The sequence below is a fragment of the Filicampus tigris genome, chromosome 4, assembly GCF_054856515.1.
Source record: "Filicampus tigris isolate MCC_2025a chromosome 4, RoL_Ftig_1.0, whole genome shotgun sequence".
NCBI classification, from domain to species: Eukaryota; Metazoa; Chordata; class Actinopteri; order Syngnathiformes; family Syngnathidae; genus Filicampus; species Filicampus tigris.
This window is the reverse complement of record NC_141220.1, coordinates 16,079,561-16,099,215: the sequence shown is the minus strand read 5'-3', so window position 1 is coordinate 16,099,215 and position 19,655 is coordinate 16,079,561. Positions and strand designations below refer to the sequence as shown.

At 41.0% G+C, this 19,655-nt stretch overlaps 1 protein-coding gene and 1 long non-coding RNA gene across 9 annotated transcripts in view; both read right to left on the bottom strand.

Moving 5' to 3' along the window:
* Positions 1 to 1,589: 1,589 nt before the first annotated feature.
* LOC147148644 (uncharacterized) lies at positions 1,590 to 3,354 on the bottom strand. Its single transcript, XR_015086374.1, has 3 exons — positions 3,229 to 3,354; positions 2,007 to 2,285; positions 1,590 to 1,727 (listed from the first exon to the last, which is right to left on the bottom strand). It is a non-coding gene; the product is annotated as an uncharacterized LOC147148644 (long non-coding RNA).
* A 1,750-nt stretch (positions 3,355 to 5,104) lies between these two features.
* otogl (otogelin-like) overlaps positions 5,105 to 19,655 on the bottom strand; it is a 39,752-nt gene continuing 25,201 nt past the window's right edge. For 5 of the 8 annotated variants that reach the window (XM_086029157.1, XM_086029156.1, XM_086029159.1 and 2 more), the window contains exons 34-58: positions 18,914 to 19,031; positions 18,759 to 18,838; positions 17,546 to 18,171; positions 16,481 to 16,658; positions 16,253 to 16,395; positions 15,497 to 15,520; positions 15,306 to 15,398; positions 14,358 to 14,547; positions 14,046 to 14,263; positions 13,753 to 13,894; positions 13,208 to 13,393; positions 12,546 to 12,758; positions 11,639 to 11,743; positions 11,454 to 11,561; positions 10,860 to 10,961; positions 10,473 to 10,577; positions 10,348 to 10,388; positions 10,191 to 10,257; positions 9,864 to 10,042; positions 9,306 to 9,410; positions 9,082 to 9,201; positions 8,606 to 8,651; positions 7,991 to 8,062; positions 6,298 to 6,377; positions 5,105 to 6,175 (exon numbers count right to left, since the gene is read on the bottom strand). In XM_086029157.1, coding sequence (XP_085885283.1) covers positions 5,975 to 6,175; positions 6,298 to 6,377; positions 7,991 to 8,062; positions 8,606 to 8,651; positions 9,082 to 9,201; positions 9,306 to 9,410; positions 9,864 to 10,042; positions 10,191 to 10,257; positions 10,348 to 10,388; positions 10,473 to 10,577; positions 10,860 to 10,961; positions 11,454 to 11,561; positions 11,639 to 11,743; positions 12,546 to 12,758; positions 13,208 to 13,393; positions 13,753 to 13,894; positions 14,046 to 14,263; positions 14,358 to 14,547; positions 15,306 to 15,398; positions 15,497 to 15,520; positions 16,253 to 16,395; positions 16,481 to 16,658; positions 17,546 to 18,171; positions 18,759 to 18,838; positions 18,914 to 19,031 — 3,542 coding nt within the window. In that variant the 3' untranslated portion in view covers positions 5,105 to 5,974. Of the gene's footprint in view, positions 6,176 to 6,297; positions 6,378 to 7,990; positions 8,063 to 8,297; positions 8,359 to 8,605; positions 8,652 to 9,081; positions 9,202 to 9,305; positions 9,411 to 9,863; positions 10,043 to 10,190; positions 10,258 to 10,347; positions 10,389 to 10,472; positions 10,578 to 10,859; positions 10,962 to 11,453; positions 11,562 to 11,638; positions 11,744 to 12,545; positions 12,759 to 13,207; positions 13,394 to 13,752; positions 13,895 to 14,045; positions 14,264 to 14,357; positions 14,548 to 15,305; positions 15,399 to 15,496; positions 15,521 to 16,252; positions 16,396 to 16,480; positions 16,659 to 17,545; positions 18,172 to 18,758; positions 18,839 to 18,913; positions 19,032 to 19,655 lie in introns of those variants that run through there. The other 3 variants (XM_086029160.1, XM_086029163.1, XM_086029162.1) reach the window with 2 other exon arrangements.

Genomic DNA, 19,655 nt, shown 5'->3' with positions numbered 1-19,655 from the left:
TAACTGAGAGACAAGCTTTGTATGAGCTAAGTTTAGCCCGGGTCGTTAGTGGAAGCTACGGAGAGTGTTTGCCACATGCGCATTCACGTGTACTTCCGGTGCATTTTTTCAAAATGAAATCATCTGTAATCATTTTACTTCTTAAGTGGAAGGCAAGTCGAAAATGCTCTTTGCAGTAATATGTTCTACATGCCGCCACTCGTTTAAACACCATATTCTGATTAATATTAAGTTTGTGGAATAATTAAACGGATTAAACCAGCTGTATTCTGCCATCCAATTAGTCTGACATTTTATGCAGCACCGCCCCCTGCAGTCAACTGAAAGCGACATCAAAGTGAACCCCACAACCGGTACCACCCCCCCCCCTTTTTTTTTAAAATAACGCGCATGTTAGGGCTGCTAAAAAAAAATGGATGCTGGGCTTCAATGGCTTCTGGGCAGTAGGACATTCATGAGTTAGACTATTATTGTAAGAATTGTAAATAAATATAGAAATGCTAAATGTTTTAGGGGGGTATCAATTAATTGCATTTTCTATTCAGTTACTCTATTACAATACTGCGCAAAAATAGAATGGATAGACTACAATACGGTCCGACTTATGTACAAATTTATGGTTATGGAGCTCCATCACAAAGCGAGGACCCCTGTGAGAGATCATATACAGTATTTACTTTAATACTGGCAGATGAAAGATAAAGGCGTGCGACACAAAAATGTAGTCAGGATGTATCCCGGTCCCGTGGCGTTCCTCTGAAGGGCAAAACAGTCGGTCTGATCGATTTGCCGCTAATGACATCATTGTGTTGGAAAGGTTAAAGCCATCCGACCAGAGTTGTCCCTCGTCCTGCGGGAGAAAAGTAATATTATGGCAGCGAAAGAAAAATGAAAGTGACGGGATATGGAGCAATTCACAGCTAAAGTTCTCTTTGGGCACGTTGCATGTGGTGCACATTCCAAACATGTTAAAGCAGGGGTTATCCAAACTATGGCTTGGGGGTGACTCATCATCCGTTTTTCAGCAGCCTGCGGCTTATAGGACAAATTGCATTTGACATCGCCTACACCATGCGGGGGTGCTGCAATTGTGCCCTGAACTTCTACTTGCTGTCACCTGAAAATAATATCACAGTGTCTAAAGGCTCAGGTAACGACTGTAACACTTCACCTGTGTTCTGGGTTTGGTCATGTAATGTTCGCAAGCTGAACCCTTTTAGGCAATGTGTGTCATTTTCAGGTAACAGCAAGTGGCAGTAAAAGGAAAAATGGCAGCCCCCTAAGATGGACAAAAACGGGTGAATTTTTCTGCTTAATTTATATTATGCAAATTAATCAGAATACCGAGTTTAGATAAGTGGGGCGCATGGAACATATTGTAAGGAACAGTTTTGAATTGCTTTCCCCTTTAAAATTACGTGGAGGGCCGTATCTGGCGTATTGGCCTTAAATCACCCCAGGGACAAGCCAATGGAACCTTAAAGCTCCAGTGATGTACTTAATCCGACCTGCTTGTCACCGAGTCCCGTCCACGTTTAGTAACCAGGCGCTGTGTTTCTGCAAATGAGAAGACACAAAAAGCAAATCTACCTTCGTCTTCAGCTCAGCCAGATGACTTCCAGCGGCCTGTTTTTGGCAAACGTGCTCAGCATCCTTCCAGGCCAGTGCTGTCCTGCTTACAGTGTAGCAGCTTCTGTCATTGGCCAGTCAGCCTGCATGGCAGTGAGCTAAAAACATGAACATTAGTCAGTTATCAAGAAGTTATGTACCTGTTAGAACGATGTTTCCTAACCTTGAGTAAGCAAATATTTTGGGGGGGGGATTTTTTTTTCTAACACACACCACAAATAGGCAGGGGTTCACCCTATACTGATATTTTGATGCACTTTTCTGAACTTACACACACATTACTTACTCAGTGTGAAATCTGTATTCAATAAATAATATTTTTCGGGCTAATAAAGATTGTATTATCTTCCAGTGGTTGGCAATCCCTTGCACTGTACCTGTTTCTAAGCGGATGCTCAATCTCTGTCTCAACGTGATATTGAGGTGTTTTAGAAAAGTGGTGACCACAAGATTGGACTTGAAGAGAGTGCCAGGATGGAAACCTTTCGCCGTGTATGATGAATTTGATGAGTCCAGGTCAAAGAAGTGCATCAGAGATCCTGTGTGTGCGTTGTATAGACTCCACATAGACAGACTTTGTTCTTGAGGCAGTTTCCAAGTGAGGATGGCAGTGTTGGTGTTGGTGGACATGTGGAAGGAAGGCAGGGAGGCAGGAACTGGAAAACAAATATAGAAGAAGGGGTAAAAGGAAAAAGTGAAGTGTACAACTTTGGCATTAGATAAACATATTCTAAAATACAAAAAAATGACTTATGATTAAAAAAATCTGTCATGAAGCACGACTGATGATTAACTGACAAAAGAGGCAGTGTTAGAGTGAGGCATAGTTACAAAGAATATTAAGGCTAGCTATAAAAAATTAACAGGGTTAGAAAAAGAAATATGATAACAGCCTAAAATTTGAAAAAGCAAGAAACCAAAAATAACAGCTTTAACTACAATAATCAAAACATATGGTTTTAAATGAAAATTACGCAGGATAAAGTAATTTACAGTCAATTAAATAAATAAAAGAGGAAAATAATTACCCTACTACTAAAAAATATCCTACTTTTAATAGGACTAAATGAAAATAAATAGAGGTCCAAAAAATGAATGTAAATATCAAATACACAGAATAACAAACAAATTTGATTTTTTTTAAGGAAAAAATAAATACTCTATGAATAGGACTATTAATTGATTGATTAATTAATTTAAAAGGGAATGGGTTGATAAATTACAATTTCACTTAAAGCTTTTAATGAAAATACAATTATTGTACATTCAATTTATATTCTTATATCCATTTCAAAATTCCAATCATATATGCACCTCCAGTGTAACTGAACTGAAAACTTAAAATGAAGTTGACCTGCATTATAGAGTTCAGGTAAAAACTTCACCATAAGAAAAGTTTTTTTTCCTCAAGTATGACATCATTCCTAAAGGCTGTCAAGGTGACGCTGTAGCCTTCCGAGTCCTCCACAAGCTGCAAGGACGGCAAGCAAAGGCACTAACAGGCTCCTTATACATCTGCAAGGATAGCACTTTGTTGAGGCTCTCCACAAAAAAAAAAAAAAAAAAACAGCAACGGAAAAAACCTGGCAAACTTCCTACCTGGCATTTTCTCACTGTTTTGCAGGTCACTGTAAAGCTGTCTAGACTTTTCATCGAAGGGATGGAGGGGAATAAAAGGTCAAGCTCCACGGGGTTTGAAGACTGCGCACATCTAAGCGAGACCACCTGAAAAACAGTAAAGTCACTCCGGTGCTTGAAGTAAGCGAATAAAAACAACAACCTTACCTGAAAGAAACTGGCAAACAACCAAAGATGCTCTGTTGCACCTACTGAAAGAGTCAGTCAATCTCACAGCGCAAACTTGCAGTCCTCGGTGACAATAATGTGTGTGTGTGTGTGCGTGTGTGTGTGTGTGCATATGTGTGTCAGCAGGTGCAAACAGAAACCCCAAAACAGCAGTGTGTAAACATTGGCAATGGGCAATGGAAAGTCCCAAGTGTATAACTACTATTTGTGTCACTAGAACATCGACCAGAGCCAAGAAGTTACAGTCCAAGAAAGTTGCATGATGATATGTGTGTGTGTGTGTGTGGGGGGGGGGGGGGGTGTGGGTGTGTGTGTGTGTGTGCATGTGTGCGCGTGCGTGTGAGAGGGTTCAGTCCACTTTGTCCTGCTTTCTACATTGGGATAAGAGCACTTTGCCGTGACAACTCAGGAACACATTCTACAATCGGGCCCTGAGGGCAGGAAAGGAGGGAAGATATGGCTGAAGCAATTTAAATACCGATTATTTTTTTCAACATTTTAATTCATTTTTAATGATGTCAGGCACACGTCAAGGGAAAAAAATGGCAAGTGTGTTTTACTGCTCTTAGTGTGTGGTGTACTGGAATGACCAACACAACACACATACCCATATCTGTCATAGTGTCAAGATTGACTTGTTTGATGAATGCCGAGCTGGAACTAACTGTTACGAGAATATTAGATGTGACTTATGGTGGCTTTGACAGGGATGCCGGGTGTGGCGGGCCCACTTGGCCAAGAGGAATGACAAGAATGTGAAAGGGAGAAAAGTTACAACCTCACACAGAAGGAAGCATAATGAGAAGTTGGGTTATGGAAAAGTGACTCCCACAAAGGCAATAACCTCTCGGACATAAACACTACACATGCTGAATCAGGTTGTTTGCACAAAGATGTGACTCTAAGTCATCAAAAAATATGCACCAAAATGTAAAAAACTTGTCTTTTATGCTGGATTTATCCTACATGGTTCAAATAATACAATTCAAATGCTTTGCATAATAAATAGCGAATATGTATCGAATATCTGGCAATCCGAGTGCAACATTAAAAACAAAATGACTAATCTAAACCACAGAAAAAGCACTGATAAACCATTTAATACGGTCTAAATATACTGCGTTATTGATGTGCGTGTTGTTAAAGGTTAAGTCCACCCAAAAATGTTCTTTAAAACAATATGTTCTATGCACCTCCACGGCATTCTGATTAATATTACATTTGTGGAATATGAGGTAAGGTAGATTTACTGCTTAACTATCCCACAAACACAGTATTTATCAGAATGCAATGATTAGAATCGTGGGGTTGCATAAAACATATTATTGTAAAGAATTTTTGGGTGTTGACTGAAAGGGGACACCCCTTTAAATAAGCAAATAACACCAAGCCAATTGAACTCTATGCAGAGTAGAATGTTTGTATTATTTATGTATTATTGCTTACTACTGTGTTGTCATTGCATACTGTTGAGGCTTGTGGCAATATTAAGTGCAATTTGAGTTGGTTTGTTTCATTCCATCAGGGCAAACATAGCCGTACTAGATATATCCCTTGATATGTACTTGGAAGATGGATAAAGGCATTAAATCCTAATTGGGCACTTGGACCGACAGTGTAAATGCACCCTCAAATAACCACTGCGGCAAAGTAATAATTCAGACAAGAACACATTAAAAGCTTTTATTCCCCTATTCGGATGCATCAGTAAGAAATTGGAAAGAGTAATCTTTTAACTACTGCACTTCTAGAGATAAAAAAAAGTCTTATGTTAAGACATCCATTGGTAAACACCTACGATAATCCCCTTGAAAAAAAAGTAGGATTTTTAACATTTTGTCCTTTCAATGACTAGCTGCCAGAATTAAGCAGATAGAACATACCTTGAGTGGATTGGCAGGGTCAATTACTGAATATTTTTGCATTTTATGTGTTTTAAAGGAGACTTGTTATCCATTTTTTTAACAATATCAAATAGTTCCTAGTTGCCTTAGTTTCGTCATAATACCCCAAGGATCAAGAACTACAACTTTCATGACTGGGTCGTCCTGAAATGTGTCCATTATTGGAGGCCAACCTCCATCCCACCCCGTAGTGTGTTCGGCCAGTATTTGTTACCATTAACCTCATACCTGAAAACCACACAAGGAAGTACTTGGCAACAGAGGAAAGGAAAAACCCCTTTTAAGGAAGAAACCTTGAGCATAAGGAACGTTTTGTGGGATGCCCATCTGATCCTGTCTCATGCCAGTGGCATCATCAACGTGCCAAATTCTGAAAGGCTTGCTCATAGAAATATTGTCGTAATTAGGTAGCTAGCAAAGGTTTTACTCTGTTGTTTAATTACACACTTGATTGGTGAGCAGGTAATGCAGAGTCCTAACTATTTGTACACAGGCAATTAAAAAGTCAATTTTCCACAATATGTCCCCTTTGCAGCGTTGTATTACCTTCATCTGGGCTGTACAAAATCTAATACAATACCTTCCATGTATTATGTCATTCACAAATCTCAGATAGGTCCAGTATTTCCCTTCATTCAGTTCCACTGGCAGGTACAGTCCAGGGGCTCTTGAAAGCGGTACTCCACGCTGGTGGCGTTGCGTGTGCAGTAGAGCGCCACCGAGCGGGACTGCAGTCCGTTCTCGCGGCAGCACTTGCAGAACCTGGCGTGACTGTTGATGTTGAAGTTGAAGATGGTGGCCGACGGACATTTGCCGTCACAGGAGAAGACTGTCACCTGTAACGAGGCCGGGGTAGAGTATGAAGGCTCATGTGCTGCGATCAGGCGAGGGTCTGAACAATGAAGAGCGACATAACGAGGGAACACCGCATTGTGATTGTGTTTGTGTGTTTTCTTACAGGTGTGTTGCTCCTGCAGTCATCTTTACGTATGGTGGTCCTGATGGCCACACGCTTGCATGTCTTACCGTCCTCTTTGCCTGTACTCATGTTCACAGAAAACCACAAAAAGGGGATGAATCACTCACAGACACTTTTTTTTGTAAATCTGCACTCTCTAATGTAATCCAATATGAGAGCTGAATAAAAAAATTATACCTTTACAGAGATAATTAAAGTTACGATCATCTGTGAAAGAGCCCTCGGTTTGGAATTCGCCCGCCATTCCCCCCCCCCCCCCTCCACACACTCACAGACACACATGGTTGCTTCAAAACAAAATGGCTGACTTCCTGTTCAGTTCCAGCCATGAGTCTTTGAAACTTCTTCGTGTATGGTGTTATGATAGGCATATCCAGCCAAAGTCATGTCCATAGGTGAAACTGGTGTTGGGCTCATGGTTTTTATTTATTTATTTACTTATTTTTACTAACTTTCGGGGCGCTACTGAGTGAGTTTTAGGTAGGGTGAAGTTATGTTTGGGACCCTAAAGTACACATTTTCACCAGCATACATAAATTGGTAAGTCTTTGTGACAAATTGAGTCGGTTGAGCCATTTATTGAACAGGACAAAAAGTCAAACATATAGAAAATGAAAACACATGCAAGGAGCTACAGTAGGCCAGCCCCTTAAAGACACATACAACACGAAAGCTGTTGTGAATTTTATCTTATTTACTTACATTCTCTTTTATTATGTCTTCATACAATCCAGTGCTAATTTTCTTGATCAAAAATCTGTCACAAAATAAATTGTCTTGTTTTTAGGGTGTCTGGAATGTATCAATGGCATTTCAGTTCATTTGAATGGGGAAAACTGATTTGAGATACAATTAGTTAGCTTGGTCAAGGACTAAATTCAGCTTGTCTGTCTTTTGATTCTTCCTCATGTAATATTCTGATTTCTTGAGGGAATGAATTTGGGGGTTTCGTTAATTCTAAGGTATAGTCATAAATTTTATTTCACTTTTCAGAACCAGAATCATCTTTATTTAACAGTATGGTTAAACACATAAGGAATTTCTGTCTGATAGTTGGAGCCACTTGAGTACTACAGCAGACAAGCCACAATACAAACAAACAACAAAATAAACAGTACATTTAGGTCATAAAAACAAAAGTACAGAGTGTCATTTAAGCATCAAAGAGTCCAACAGTGCAGTAATACTGACCAACTACAGTGAGGTGCAGAGTGAAAGATCTTCGTTGATGAATATGATGAATTTATATACTGTAATGTGAGTTTCACTACTGAAACAAATGCATTTTCCACAGTATTCTCATTAATAGATATGCACACTTATATGAATCTATGAACCAAAACCAGGCATACTGTGTGTAAATAGATTTGATTTGGCTCTCGTATTGGATTGTATTTCAGTAAATGTGCACGGTTACTGCGTCCCTAGAGCGGTCTTGTGTAAGTTATCATTGACACAAATGATGATGAAGAACACAAATATTCACACACACGCACACGCATTCTATTAGAGACCCGGTGAGGACTATTGAGCTGGATGCTTTGTTGCCCAGCAGCAGGTATTTTATTGGTGGGGGGCAATTGCTCTTGGCTACAATGGGGATTGAATGTGAGATAATTGCAAGTCAATCAGTTGGATCAGGCCTCATCATCTTATATCAAGCAGCACATACCTGTGTCACAGTTAGTACTACCAGTGGGGGTTACGGGATTAACGGTAAGGGGTAAAACACCCACTCCGGCACCTGGTAGCAGTGTCAGGACAGCAAAGAAAAAGCGCCGGGAGAACACAAAAATTATTAAAAGAAAAAACAACATCAAGAAGTCAACATGGCACAGAAACAGCACAGAGAGGACAAAGCCCAGCGCAGCCTCGCATGCATGTGGAGTTCGCTCCTTCCACACCTCACCGACAAAAGGAAACCAAATCATATAATGCCTTAAGAACACCAGAATCTCTGCGCCAGCTCACATTCTCACCATGGAGCAACTGCAGGTTCAAAGCAGGCAAGCGGTGATGAAACAATCCACTTCCAATCACCTGAAGCATACCATTACAGTATTGATGCAGAGATGATTATAACGTTCACTTTTTCCGGCTGCCGATCAACAGATAAAAGCCGCAGGTTGTGGGGAAATGAAAACAGGCCAAGCATCAGGATTGATCGCCAATTGCTGCAACAGGCCGCGCGCACCCCCACACAAAAAAAATTCAGCCAATAAGCCCATCTGCTGTCAGGCAACAAGGCGCTCACCCTTCTCAAGCATGAATAAACGCAGAGACTCACATGTCCTGCAGCAGCCGTCCACGTAGCTCTGAACCACACCGCCGTTCTGCAGGTAGAGAGTACTTGTCACTTATGTTTAATCTTCTAATTATTTGTCTTGATTTTGACAAGATATGCCTGCTCCAAAGACGAAAATATTAGAAAAAAAATAAAATAAAATAAACAGTTGGTACAGTTGATGATGGAGTGTGCAGGTTACAGGTCAGGGTAATGGTGGAAAAAGTTTTGAAACCAAAACTTGCCATTTGAACAGTTGTGTGTAGATTTTTTATCTCCACTGTACATCGTGGTTGTCTATGATCAACATTTCTTCATCTTTATGAGACATTTTGGACCATTCTATGCTTCCAACTTTGTGGAACCATCTCTCAGGTCCAATGGATAAAAATTCCCGTTCTGTTTTAGTATTACTCGCTGAAAAAGGGTGTCCCAATACTTTTGTACAGAGTCAGAACCCTCTGTCCTTAGGCCCCAACCTGAATGCACTCGGTGTCATTGAAAGGCGGGCAGACCACGCCAGAGGCCAGCACCACGGCTCCCACTGCCGTTTCTATGCAGTCGTAACGGGTGCAGTTCTCTACCCAGGAGCTCCCTGCCTGCATACACACACACAGACACACGTATACAAAACACACACACACCATTCCACTCACTTTCACCTTTAACAATGGGATTTTGTTCAGTTTCTGTTTGCTCTCACTGTAAAAAGCTCTGTTGTTCCATTGTCATTGGTGAACATGCAGGAGATGTTTTTACAGGAGCCGCAGCACACCTGGGGGTCAGTGGAAGATGCGTATACCTGGTTCTGTTGGGACAGAGTAGGAAAGTACTTAAGCGAGGTACCATACTAATCAGGCCGAATTTGAGTATTTCGCTTCTGATCAAAGTCAGGAAAGCCCCGGTTATTGGATGTCTCTTTCACATTACATTCAACGTTATTAAACAATACTTATTGTGACCCTTTTTTTTCTTGCAGTCAACAAATACTGGATACAGTATATGCAAAAAACTAAAACTAATAAAATCTAAACTAAAGTAAAGCATTTAAAAAAAAAAAAGACTAATACAAACTAACAAACCCGCTCTGAAAACTAATGAAAACCGACAGATTAAAAAAAAAATATATATATATATGCCAAAATGAAATAAAAACTAGAGATAATGAAGAAAAATCCCAAAGTATTATAACCCTTGTGTGTACGAAGCTTAAAGACTAAAGTTGTTATCCGAAAATGCATTAAATATGCTGCATACATACAGGTTCGCATTGTTGGGAGCAGTTGACTGAGGTGATTTCCATAGCGTAGAAGCCCGTGTTTGGATCTCTGTGATGCAGGCAATGGACAGTGTAGCACAACTGTGCCTCAAAGTACTGAACAAGAGACTGGCCCGGTCCCAGCATTGTCACCCCTTGGAAAAGACACACCTCTGCTTTCTCTAAAGCCAAGCATAGACATGCATGAAATCAATAAATACACCGTAGGGAAAAAGCAAAAACATTTTTATAAGCATGTGGGTGGGGTGCCAGGGATCTCTGGATGGATTGGCATCCCATTGTGTTTCTTCATGCGTGCGTTCCACATACGGCAAGCGTGTCGAGGACAGCTACAGTCGCTGCTGCTGATGTCTGGGACCTCGAATAGAACCTCCCCCTGAGAGAAGATAAAAGCCCCGACTAAAGCGATTCTGCTGTCTCGGTGTGAACAAAACCCCGCTTTAGAGTTTTAATGCAGCTTACTTACAAGCTGGCACACTTGGAGAGCACTGTCCTCACATTGACATTCTGGGAGGGACAGAGGCAAAAGTAAAATATGTGAGGTTGGGCACAAAAACAAAGAATTGGCTTAAAATTAAAGTGTTTATGTACCACAGTGTTGCTGCGGACAGCAATATCCTGGTAGAGTGGTTTCAACCAAAGTAAGACCAGGTGCACAGCTTATGGATGATTTGGGACACTTGTTGACATCACACACTGTAACACAAAGGAAAGAATAAAAAATGTCATTCTATTAAATGTAATTGTATTATAAATAAGAATTTGAACAATATATAGTACCAGTGAAAAGTTTGGAAACACCTTCAAATTCAAATGGTCTCACATTAAGAGGTCAAGACATTCGAGCTATCAACTCATTCCAGGTCATAAAGCATCATTCGCATCATAAAACTAACTTGACAAACAGCTTTAGTAAAAGTGAAAACAAAAAGCTGTAATAATGGCTATTCGTTTACGCCATATGGCAGCACAGCTCACCACAAAGATACCGTGGACAGCAGCTGTGGGTGGTGTTCAGATCCACAGCCAGGATTTCTCCATGGGAGCAGGTTGGAACAGGCTCCATGCACGAGTTACACACTGCACAGACAAAACACACCATTATAGCCCTTCAGTTGATGGAGGTGTCCATAGTAAACAGTCATACTGCTCCTTAAATGGGACACATTCTGAAAAATTGACTTTTTGATTGCCCGTGCACGAATTGTCGTGTCTCTGGAGTGCCTACTCACCCATCAATGTGTGAAATTAAATGACCACCTACATATTTTGTGAGGTGCCTGTTTGTGAGACTCTGTAAGAAAGAATGGTGACATAGCAGTGTGGCTACTTTACATAATTACCGCCACCACCTCGAGTTTCTCCACCCATAATAGAGATAGAGATCCATTTTTAAGGGACTCAACTGTGTCTGCAACACCCACATCCCCCAAGGGATCAATTTTCGTGACAGTCTTATGTTGATAAAAGCTCAATCATAAACATGTGAGGACATTTGGGTACTGCTATAAATTGTGAAAATTGTATGTAAATGTATGTCTCCTTTGATGCTTTAATAAATATCTGGCCTACCACAGAGGTAAGAATAGCAGCACATTTTCTCCCCTCGGGTCTCCACTAAAAATTGGTCTTCCCTACAGTCGGGGGAAGGGGCGGGCGGGCATACCGCAGGGTCACACTCTGCGGAAGGTGGGTGACAACTCAGCGTTAAGGTCAAAGCATGTCAAATAGATTGTGGGCAATGGTGCTTGTCTCACCGCATCTGTACTCCGGGCAACAGGAGAGGGCGCTGTAACCGATCACCAGTCGATCGCCGTCGTCACAAGTCGGTGCTTCACTGTCACATATGGTCATGTTGCAATCTGGATGAAAGGAGATGGTGAGATGTTTGTTGGAATAGGGGTGCAATGGTTTACAGATCAAATGTGACAAAAACATGCACCTGTTCATACCGTTTCAAATTTGAATTATCATTTATACCGTATTTAGCGTCATGAAGCCAAACTGAAGCTGAAGTTAGTGTTGCCAACTCGAGTGACTTTTCCCCAACAAAAAAGCGACAAATCTTGCTTTTCTGGTGTTACTGATGTTAAATATTCACCCCCCAGACTAAAAATCCAATCTGTGCATGTTTGAACCTTAATCCGTGAACATTAACTTGGGTGACTTTCACCCGAGGAATTTTTATTATGTGATATTTTGTATTGATTGAAATTAAACAACTTAAGACAACTTCCAATTTGGCATACAGTGTTGTACTTTTACATAAATTGATGAAAACTGTATTTAATCCGGGATACTATATCGGGTTAAATGTACCCGACGTTAGTGGTGGTGTTACTAATCTTAACATTAGTGTTCTAGGGTTAATAATAAAAAAGGTGGATCCACTGGGAAAACCATAAGATGAATCTATGTCCATACTGGGCAGGTCTTTCTATCTCTTGACTTCAGCCCTTGAGGAATAGACAATGTGGGGGCATGAGCCTCTAGCACGAACAAATAACAACTGGATAAAGTGCTTCAGTTGATAAAAGGCCATTTCGAAGCCACTGCCTGTTTACATTGATTTGAGTCATACCATAAAAGAACCCATACTCTGGATTATTTTGGTCATGATAATCGTGATAAAACATTTTCACACTGTTTCACACTTGAACTAACCGCAGATCTTCTTGGGACAGCAGGCGCCTTCCTCCAGCACATCCAGCACGTACTCTCCCTGCCTCTCGCACATCGGTGTCGGGACAAAGCCGCAGTCGGGCTCCACGGCTAGCACGGAGCCATTCTCCATGCACTTGTACAGGCAGCAGCCTTGAGCGGAGCCATTCCAAACCTCGCCGGGGGCCCGGGGCCTGCCTTCATTGTCCGTGCACGCTACGGAAGCCAGATGCGAATCCACATATGAGCAAGGTCTATCTATTCCATGGATTTTTCTGCATACAAAATTCGGTGGCCGCCTCAGGCTGAAAAAGCTCTAACATCACAATTACTTTATCACAGGGGTTACATATCAGTTCGACTTGTGAAAATCTGCGATATAGCGAGACCATATAATTTGGGGGGTTTTACTCCTTCCACATTTGATCTTATTAAAACACATTGTAATTGGATTGGAACACAAAAAACAAATTGCAAGCGTAAAATGTATAGAAAATATTGTTCGTATTGTAGTGTCTATGTACATAAAAATGCCTTTAAGAGCAGGGACGCAAATGATGAACTGCGATATAAAGGGGAAGCACTGTTTTCAAGAGGACGCACATAAGAAAAATGATATATATTCTTTCTCATTGGTGGGATTGTTGTCTTTCAATGCAACTCACCACAGCGATCCTCAGTCACGCAGTGCGGGGAGTCAGCACGATGCAAGAGGGTCCCGCCGCGGCAAACACACTCCTCCCGAACGAAGGGGCAAGTGGTCTCCTCGTAGTAGTCCCTGTTCAGACAGGTGAGGCTGGCGCAGGTGTTCACGCAAGGACGGTACTCCTTGCCCGGCGGGCACCGCAGAGCTGCCGGAGGAGTGATGAGCTTTGAGGGTATGATTTGAACCTGCTCCGTGACCAAGCTTGTCACTCAATTTACTAATAAAAAATCAATCACATTTTTCACGTTGAAATTAATTGAAATATCCCCGACCCCCGACACACACACAAACAACATAGTGTTCTGATTCTGTATTAGTATTAGTGTTTGACTTTGGTTCTCCTTGCCCACATGCAAGGGCATAACAATACCTCAATTGTTCCATTTTTTACATCAACGTAGAGCAAAAAAATTCACCAAATGACAGCTCGTAACAAAAAAACACAAGTTGGGGCTCTCTTAAGTCAAGGCATCACTATATGTGTGTGTGTGTGTGTGTTCTCACGGCAGAAATTGTGTCGTCTCCAGCTGACGCACACTTGGTGTGTGTAGCAGACTGCCACATACGCCGCCAGGAAGTCGCATTGGTGGTCCTTGTAGTGCAGGTCGCCCGCCCACATAATGTCACAGAACTGGTCCGGAGGCACCTGAAAAACACTCGAACCAATGTCACACTCTTCTGTTCATGGTGGACTGCTATGGTAGAGAAAGTACAGGATTATGATGTATTAAGTGATATAGTGGGCGAAGACTATTAAGGGGGGCAAAGTGGCAAATCCATGCTTCCAAAAGACACACCTTGCTATGGCATGGTGTGAAGGCTCTCTGGTGGAGCATGTAGAGACAGATGGAGCAGTCACCGACGGTGCAGTTGTCTCCGACCCTGCGAGTGTGCTCGCTTTCGTCAGGCGTGGGGACCCGCCAAGCCTGCAGGAAGAGCATCATGTCTCCCACCTCTCTCACCACAGTGCCATTGGGCAACCTCAGGTCATTTTCCGGGTTGCCGTCGCAGCAACCTGCCGTGGTGGGTAGACACGGGGTCAACTCCAAATGTCAACTCGTATTTATTTGATCCCCTCATTCGGCCTATGCTGCGATCCTGCCACTCACCGCACAGACCCCGAGTGGGCACAGATGCTTCGTTTGGTGTAATGTACTGTAGCACTATGATCCCTGTGCTGTGATACCACTGTATGCTGACACGGCCAGGTGTTTTGATAAGATACATAGTGCCAGTGTCTTCAACATGAAGAGAGTGGAGTGAAAACGGCAGTCTGGTGGGCCTGTAGTTCACTGTTACCTAAAAATATACACACAGGTGCATCTTAAAAAAGAGAATGTTCTAGAAAATTTCATTTTTTTCATAATTCAACTCAAAAAGGGAAACTCATGTAATACAGAGATTCATCAAACACAACGGAATATATTTCACAGGAGGTCAACTCTACGTTACAAATCATTTTGATTGTTTCTTGTGTCAGTATTTCACAACCTTTATAGAGTAAAGGGACATAAAAATCCCATGGCACACCTATAACTAAAAATGTCACAAAATGTACATATACTGAAATACTTATGATTTTCGTCTCAATTTACTTACAAATGTAATATTCTGTTGTATGAATGTCAACATGTGGCCAGTTGTACTTCTGCCCTAACTTTTTCTTCTTTTTACTCTATGTCGCTGGCATAGACAGATAATCAAAGTAAATCATCTGGAGTAAATGAATTAGAATTTTCAGGTCAATGAATTGAAATTGGATAATCTCCTACAACACATCTGATGATCTCTCATGCCACCCTATTGTACCATAGCACAGAGTGGTTGGGAATCACTGCCCTGTGTAACTTTCACATTTAAGTGAAAGCTATAATCATTAAAAAAAATCAAATCATGAAATATTTCACGCTGTGTAGCGAATCTATATAATGAGTTCAACTTTTGCAATTGAAATAAATGACATATTCCACGATTTCCTAATGAATTGAGATGTGCCTGTAAATTAAGAATATTCAAATGGAATAACCTGAATTTTATTATCAGTTAAAGGGGGTCACCTTTCGATCTAGTCGATTGATAACAATACGGTCGGAAGAGGTCGTGATATTTAATTTCTTCAAACACAGACCAGATGTCCCACCAGTTGGACTCTGTGGGGAAAGAACATTTAAGCACATTTTAAGGTCAAGTCAAACACACAAACAAAAAAAGCAATCGTAATGGAACAAGCTGTGTATTTGCCACTCACAGGTCTTCTGATTGAGTTGACACTCTGGAAGGATAACAATAGGAATAATAAGGAATAATAATACTGGTGGTCACAAAACACATGACATCAATTGAAATCTGAATATGAGCAACTACATGCCCTAGGCAAACCAAATTAAATAGGCTACATGTTAAAAAAAGAAAGATTAAATTTTCAAAATTCCAACAACATATTCAAAGGAATATAAATTTGCATACGCGATTTCAGAAAGCTTTGCAAATGTTCAATATGTGCGATACCTGGGAACAACTGTTTAGACACCTGGGGAGTGTTTTAAACTGTGGGAAAAAAGGTGTAATACGTCTCCTTTAAAATTAGTTACGTTTTAACACATCTCATTAAAATTACAGATCGTTTGAGCAAGGTGTTATAAGACTATGAAATTATGTAAACTTTTTTAGATTAACCAGTTATTTAATAAAATGAATACAAAATGTTAAATGTACCGGTACATGTATAATTTTTATTTGACTATTACTTTTGTATTTTATTATTTACAAAAAACAAAACAATAAACCAATTATTTATTGAGGGACACAAATAAAAATGAAAACTAAATCAATAAAAAACTGAATAATTACATCTTAATTAAGCAATTGCCAATTTCATAGAATAACAGCGAAATTAGTGAAATAAATATTACATGACTCTTGATAACATGACTGCTCGATGGGCCAGATTACAGAATAGAGTGGGTCGCATGCTGCATACAGAATAATCGGTGTTATGCATTACCTGGCTAGTTGGACATTTCTCTACCGTGCCAATAATAGTCTCTCCTGGCAGCTTAACCAGGATATAGGAGCCGTTATCATACAAGGCCACATTGTTGCCATCAAACGTGATCACGCGCAGGTCAGACATCACAGTGCAACGACCTGACAAAACAATTCCTTTTGATCATCTGTCTTGTTAAATCTGAAGCATCAGTGTATATCAATGAGTGACAATGCGGCGGCTTACAAGGGCACCGCCACTGTGAGCAGCAGGGGTCCATGTTGATGAGAACAGGCAACCCCAGCAGGCTGCATCGGGGTTGGGTGGTGTTGAAGCGGCAATGTTGGGATGCGTTGTAAAGCAGCAGCTGCCCGCTGAAACAGATGAGCTCTGCACACTCGTCGATACGGTATACGTATGGAGGCTGAAGGGAAATGGAGCATAGAAATATATGCAATTAGAATGGGCAAAATACAGTAGTTAGAATAGAGGATAGTATAGGTTACTTTTGATAGAAAAAAAGTATATAAAAAGTATAGTGTTTTTTTATTCAAATATTTACTGTTAGTTAGACTTTATTACTGTGTTAGCGCAAGTCAATAATAGAGACTATACATGACTTACATGCAAAATCGGTCAGTGTCCTAGGAATGGAACCCCATTGTAAATGAATGACCCCTGGCACACTAACAAACATAATGTTTGTTTGTTTGTTTGTTTGTTTGTTTTTTTTGGTATATTTTAAACCTGTCCTGTTCATATGCTCTCATGCAGTATGGTGGCACTGTATTCCATTTTATGCCAGAAGATTTTTCTATGCAAAAGAGTTTGACATACTCTGTTCAATGGCAGTTTGTATTGAGATGGAAATTGGAAATGCATTCAAACAGAACAAGGTTGGAAAGAGGACAGACCAAGAGAAAAGAGAGAACCAAACAAACAAAACAAAAGAACTATGAAAAACGCCATCAAAACAGCATAAAACTGCAATAACTTTACGGAGGAGTTAGATCTTATCTATTGTGTACGTGTACTGCGAAGGCAGTGCTATATACTGTGAAGAAGAGACACAACGTGTAGCAATCAGGACAATATGGGGCAGGACAGGGGTTGTGAGCCAGGCAGTGCAGCACTCTGTGACAAAAGATGCAGCAACTATCAAATAGGACAGGACAGACAGGACAGGGGTAGTGAGCCAGGCGTTACTACACCTTGTGATGAAGGGACGCAGTGATTAGCAAATAGGACAGGACAGGGTCAGTCAGTCAGGCAGTGCTCCTGTGACAAAGGTGGGCGACAAGTAGCACTTACAGTACAGGGCGTTGTGGGCATGAAGAATGGAGACATGGTCGACGCATCCTCTTTTGTCGGAAAGGTGTCTTGACTTGTCACTATATCTGCAGTCACCGGCTCGGTGCTCGCACCACTTGGCGCGGAGGTTGTCACGGCAACCGTCAACGCGTCCGCAAGGCTGATTGCGGCTGTGTCGGCGGGCTGAGTTTGAGGAGGAGTAGCCGTGGTAACGGCACTAGTTGCGGGGGAGGTGAAAGATGGTGGCGTGGACGTCATAAGGATGGGTGGCATTGGGGTTGATGATGCGGTAACGCCAGATATGGAAGTAACTGACAGAATTGGAGTTGAAATGAGGGGAGATGTGGAGGGCCCTGTGGGAGCAGTCGAGGGTGTTGGGGGCGTATGAGTGCGTGTACTTGTGGGGAGAGTTGTAGTGGTGGGGATCCCAGGAGGAGGTGGACTGAAAGTAGTGGTGATGGTTGATGGCCTCAAAGTGGTGGAAGATGTTGTGAGGACTCTCGTGGTGCTCGTCGAGGATGTGCTAGTCGTACGCCTTGTTGTTGAAAGCGTTGTCGGTGGTGACACAGTTACATCAGGCCGCGTCACGAATGCAAAGGTGGTGGGAGTTGGGGGAAGAGTCACACCTAAAAAGGCAAGGCAAGGCATTTTTATCTATACAGCACATTTATTACACGAGGCAATGCAATGTGCTTCGTACAAAAAAGCACAACCCCTAAATGCTTTAAAAACAAACAGCTAAAGACATTCAACGCCAAAGGGAGAGAACAAAACTATCTTATTAAGAATTATTCAAATAACATTGACAACAACTAAACGCATTTACAAACAAATGTAAAAGCAAAGTAAAAAATAATAAGTAGCTTTCTAAAATTACTGAGAGTGAAATTTATTTTAGTGCTTAAAAGACCTTAATCAAAGGTATGAGGGGAAAAAAGATTGAATCGAATAAAAAAATCGGGAACTGAATCGGGAAAATGCTTATTTGTCTATATGTGTAAAAAGTAAAAAAAAAAAAAGATTGTTAAGAAAGGTTATGTATGTCTAATTTTATTATTTCCTGTGGTAAAAGTTATTCACAAATCGGCAACGGCAGTGTGTTGTAGTGGTTATGCGCCCTTTGATTGCAACCAGTCCAGGCTGTACGCACTTGCCCGGCATCCCAAAATGGATTGTGTTCAACCTTAGAGGTTCAACTCAAAGCATTACTCACAGTCCTCCATGTAGACACATCTGCTGGTTACCACATCTAGAACCATGTTCTTGGGACATCGTGGGAAGCAGCCCTCCACGCTGTGATATACCACAAGTCGTTAAAATCCCTTTAAAATACAGTTGAGTGTGTGTCATAACAGGCGGTGCGCTTACAGAGGCAGGAAGTTGCAGCGTGTCGCATCTGGGTCAGTGCAAGTGCGCACGCAAGGGCTGGCGCAGGCCTGATAGCGCCACTCACACATCATCCGGTAGGGGATGACAAAATGAGTCTCTGCATGAAGAGAAGAGCAAATTGGATAGTGCTGATACATATAAATGTAAAGCAGTGGTTCTCAAAACGGGGTCCATGACCGTGAGCCATAACTTGGGGGTCCATGCATTAATAAATTATGTTGTGTCATTTTATAAAACAATGCATAGCCACATAAGGATTAAACCAATTACTTGTTCCTATATCTTTGCTTTGGATGAATTAAAAGTTCTAATATAATTGTGACTTTCAATACAATACATTACAATTTGATTTAAATAGTGCATTTCATAACAGCTAGAGCTGTAACAAAGCACTTTACAAACAGTAGACAATAAATAAAGACAATAAAAGGCCGTAATACACAAGTATTAATATAGATATAAATAATATATAAACTATAAATAAAAAAACATAAACAAATAAAGGGAATAAATTAACATAAAATGTTTGCGCTTTTGCTGTGTAGCTCCTCTCTGTTCTCATCCATGTTATTAGTGGAAGCAGTGCACAGCAGCTACGAAGACATAGAAGTACTGAATTCAATTCTATTGAGTTTGGTTGTGTTTCCTTCTATAGATATATGAATAATTGGTTTAAAATGTTTAAAAATAATATAGTAATTGTAAATAATTCCTATGGTTA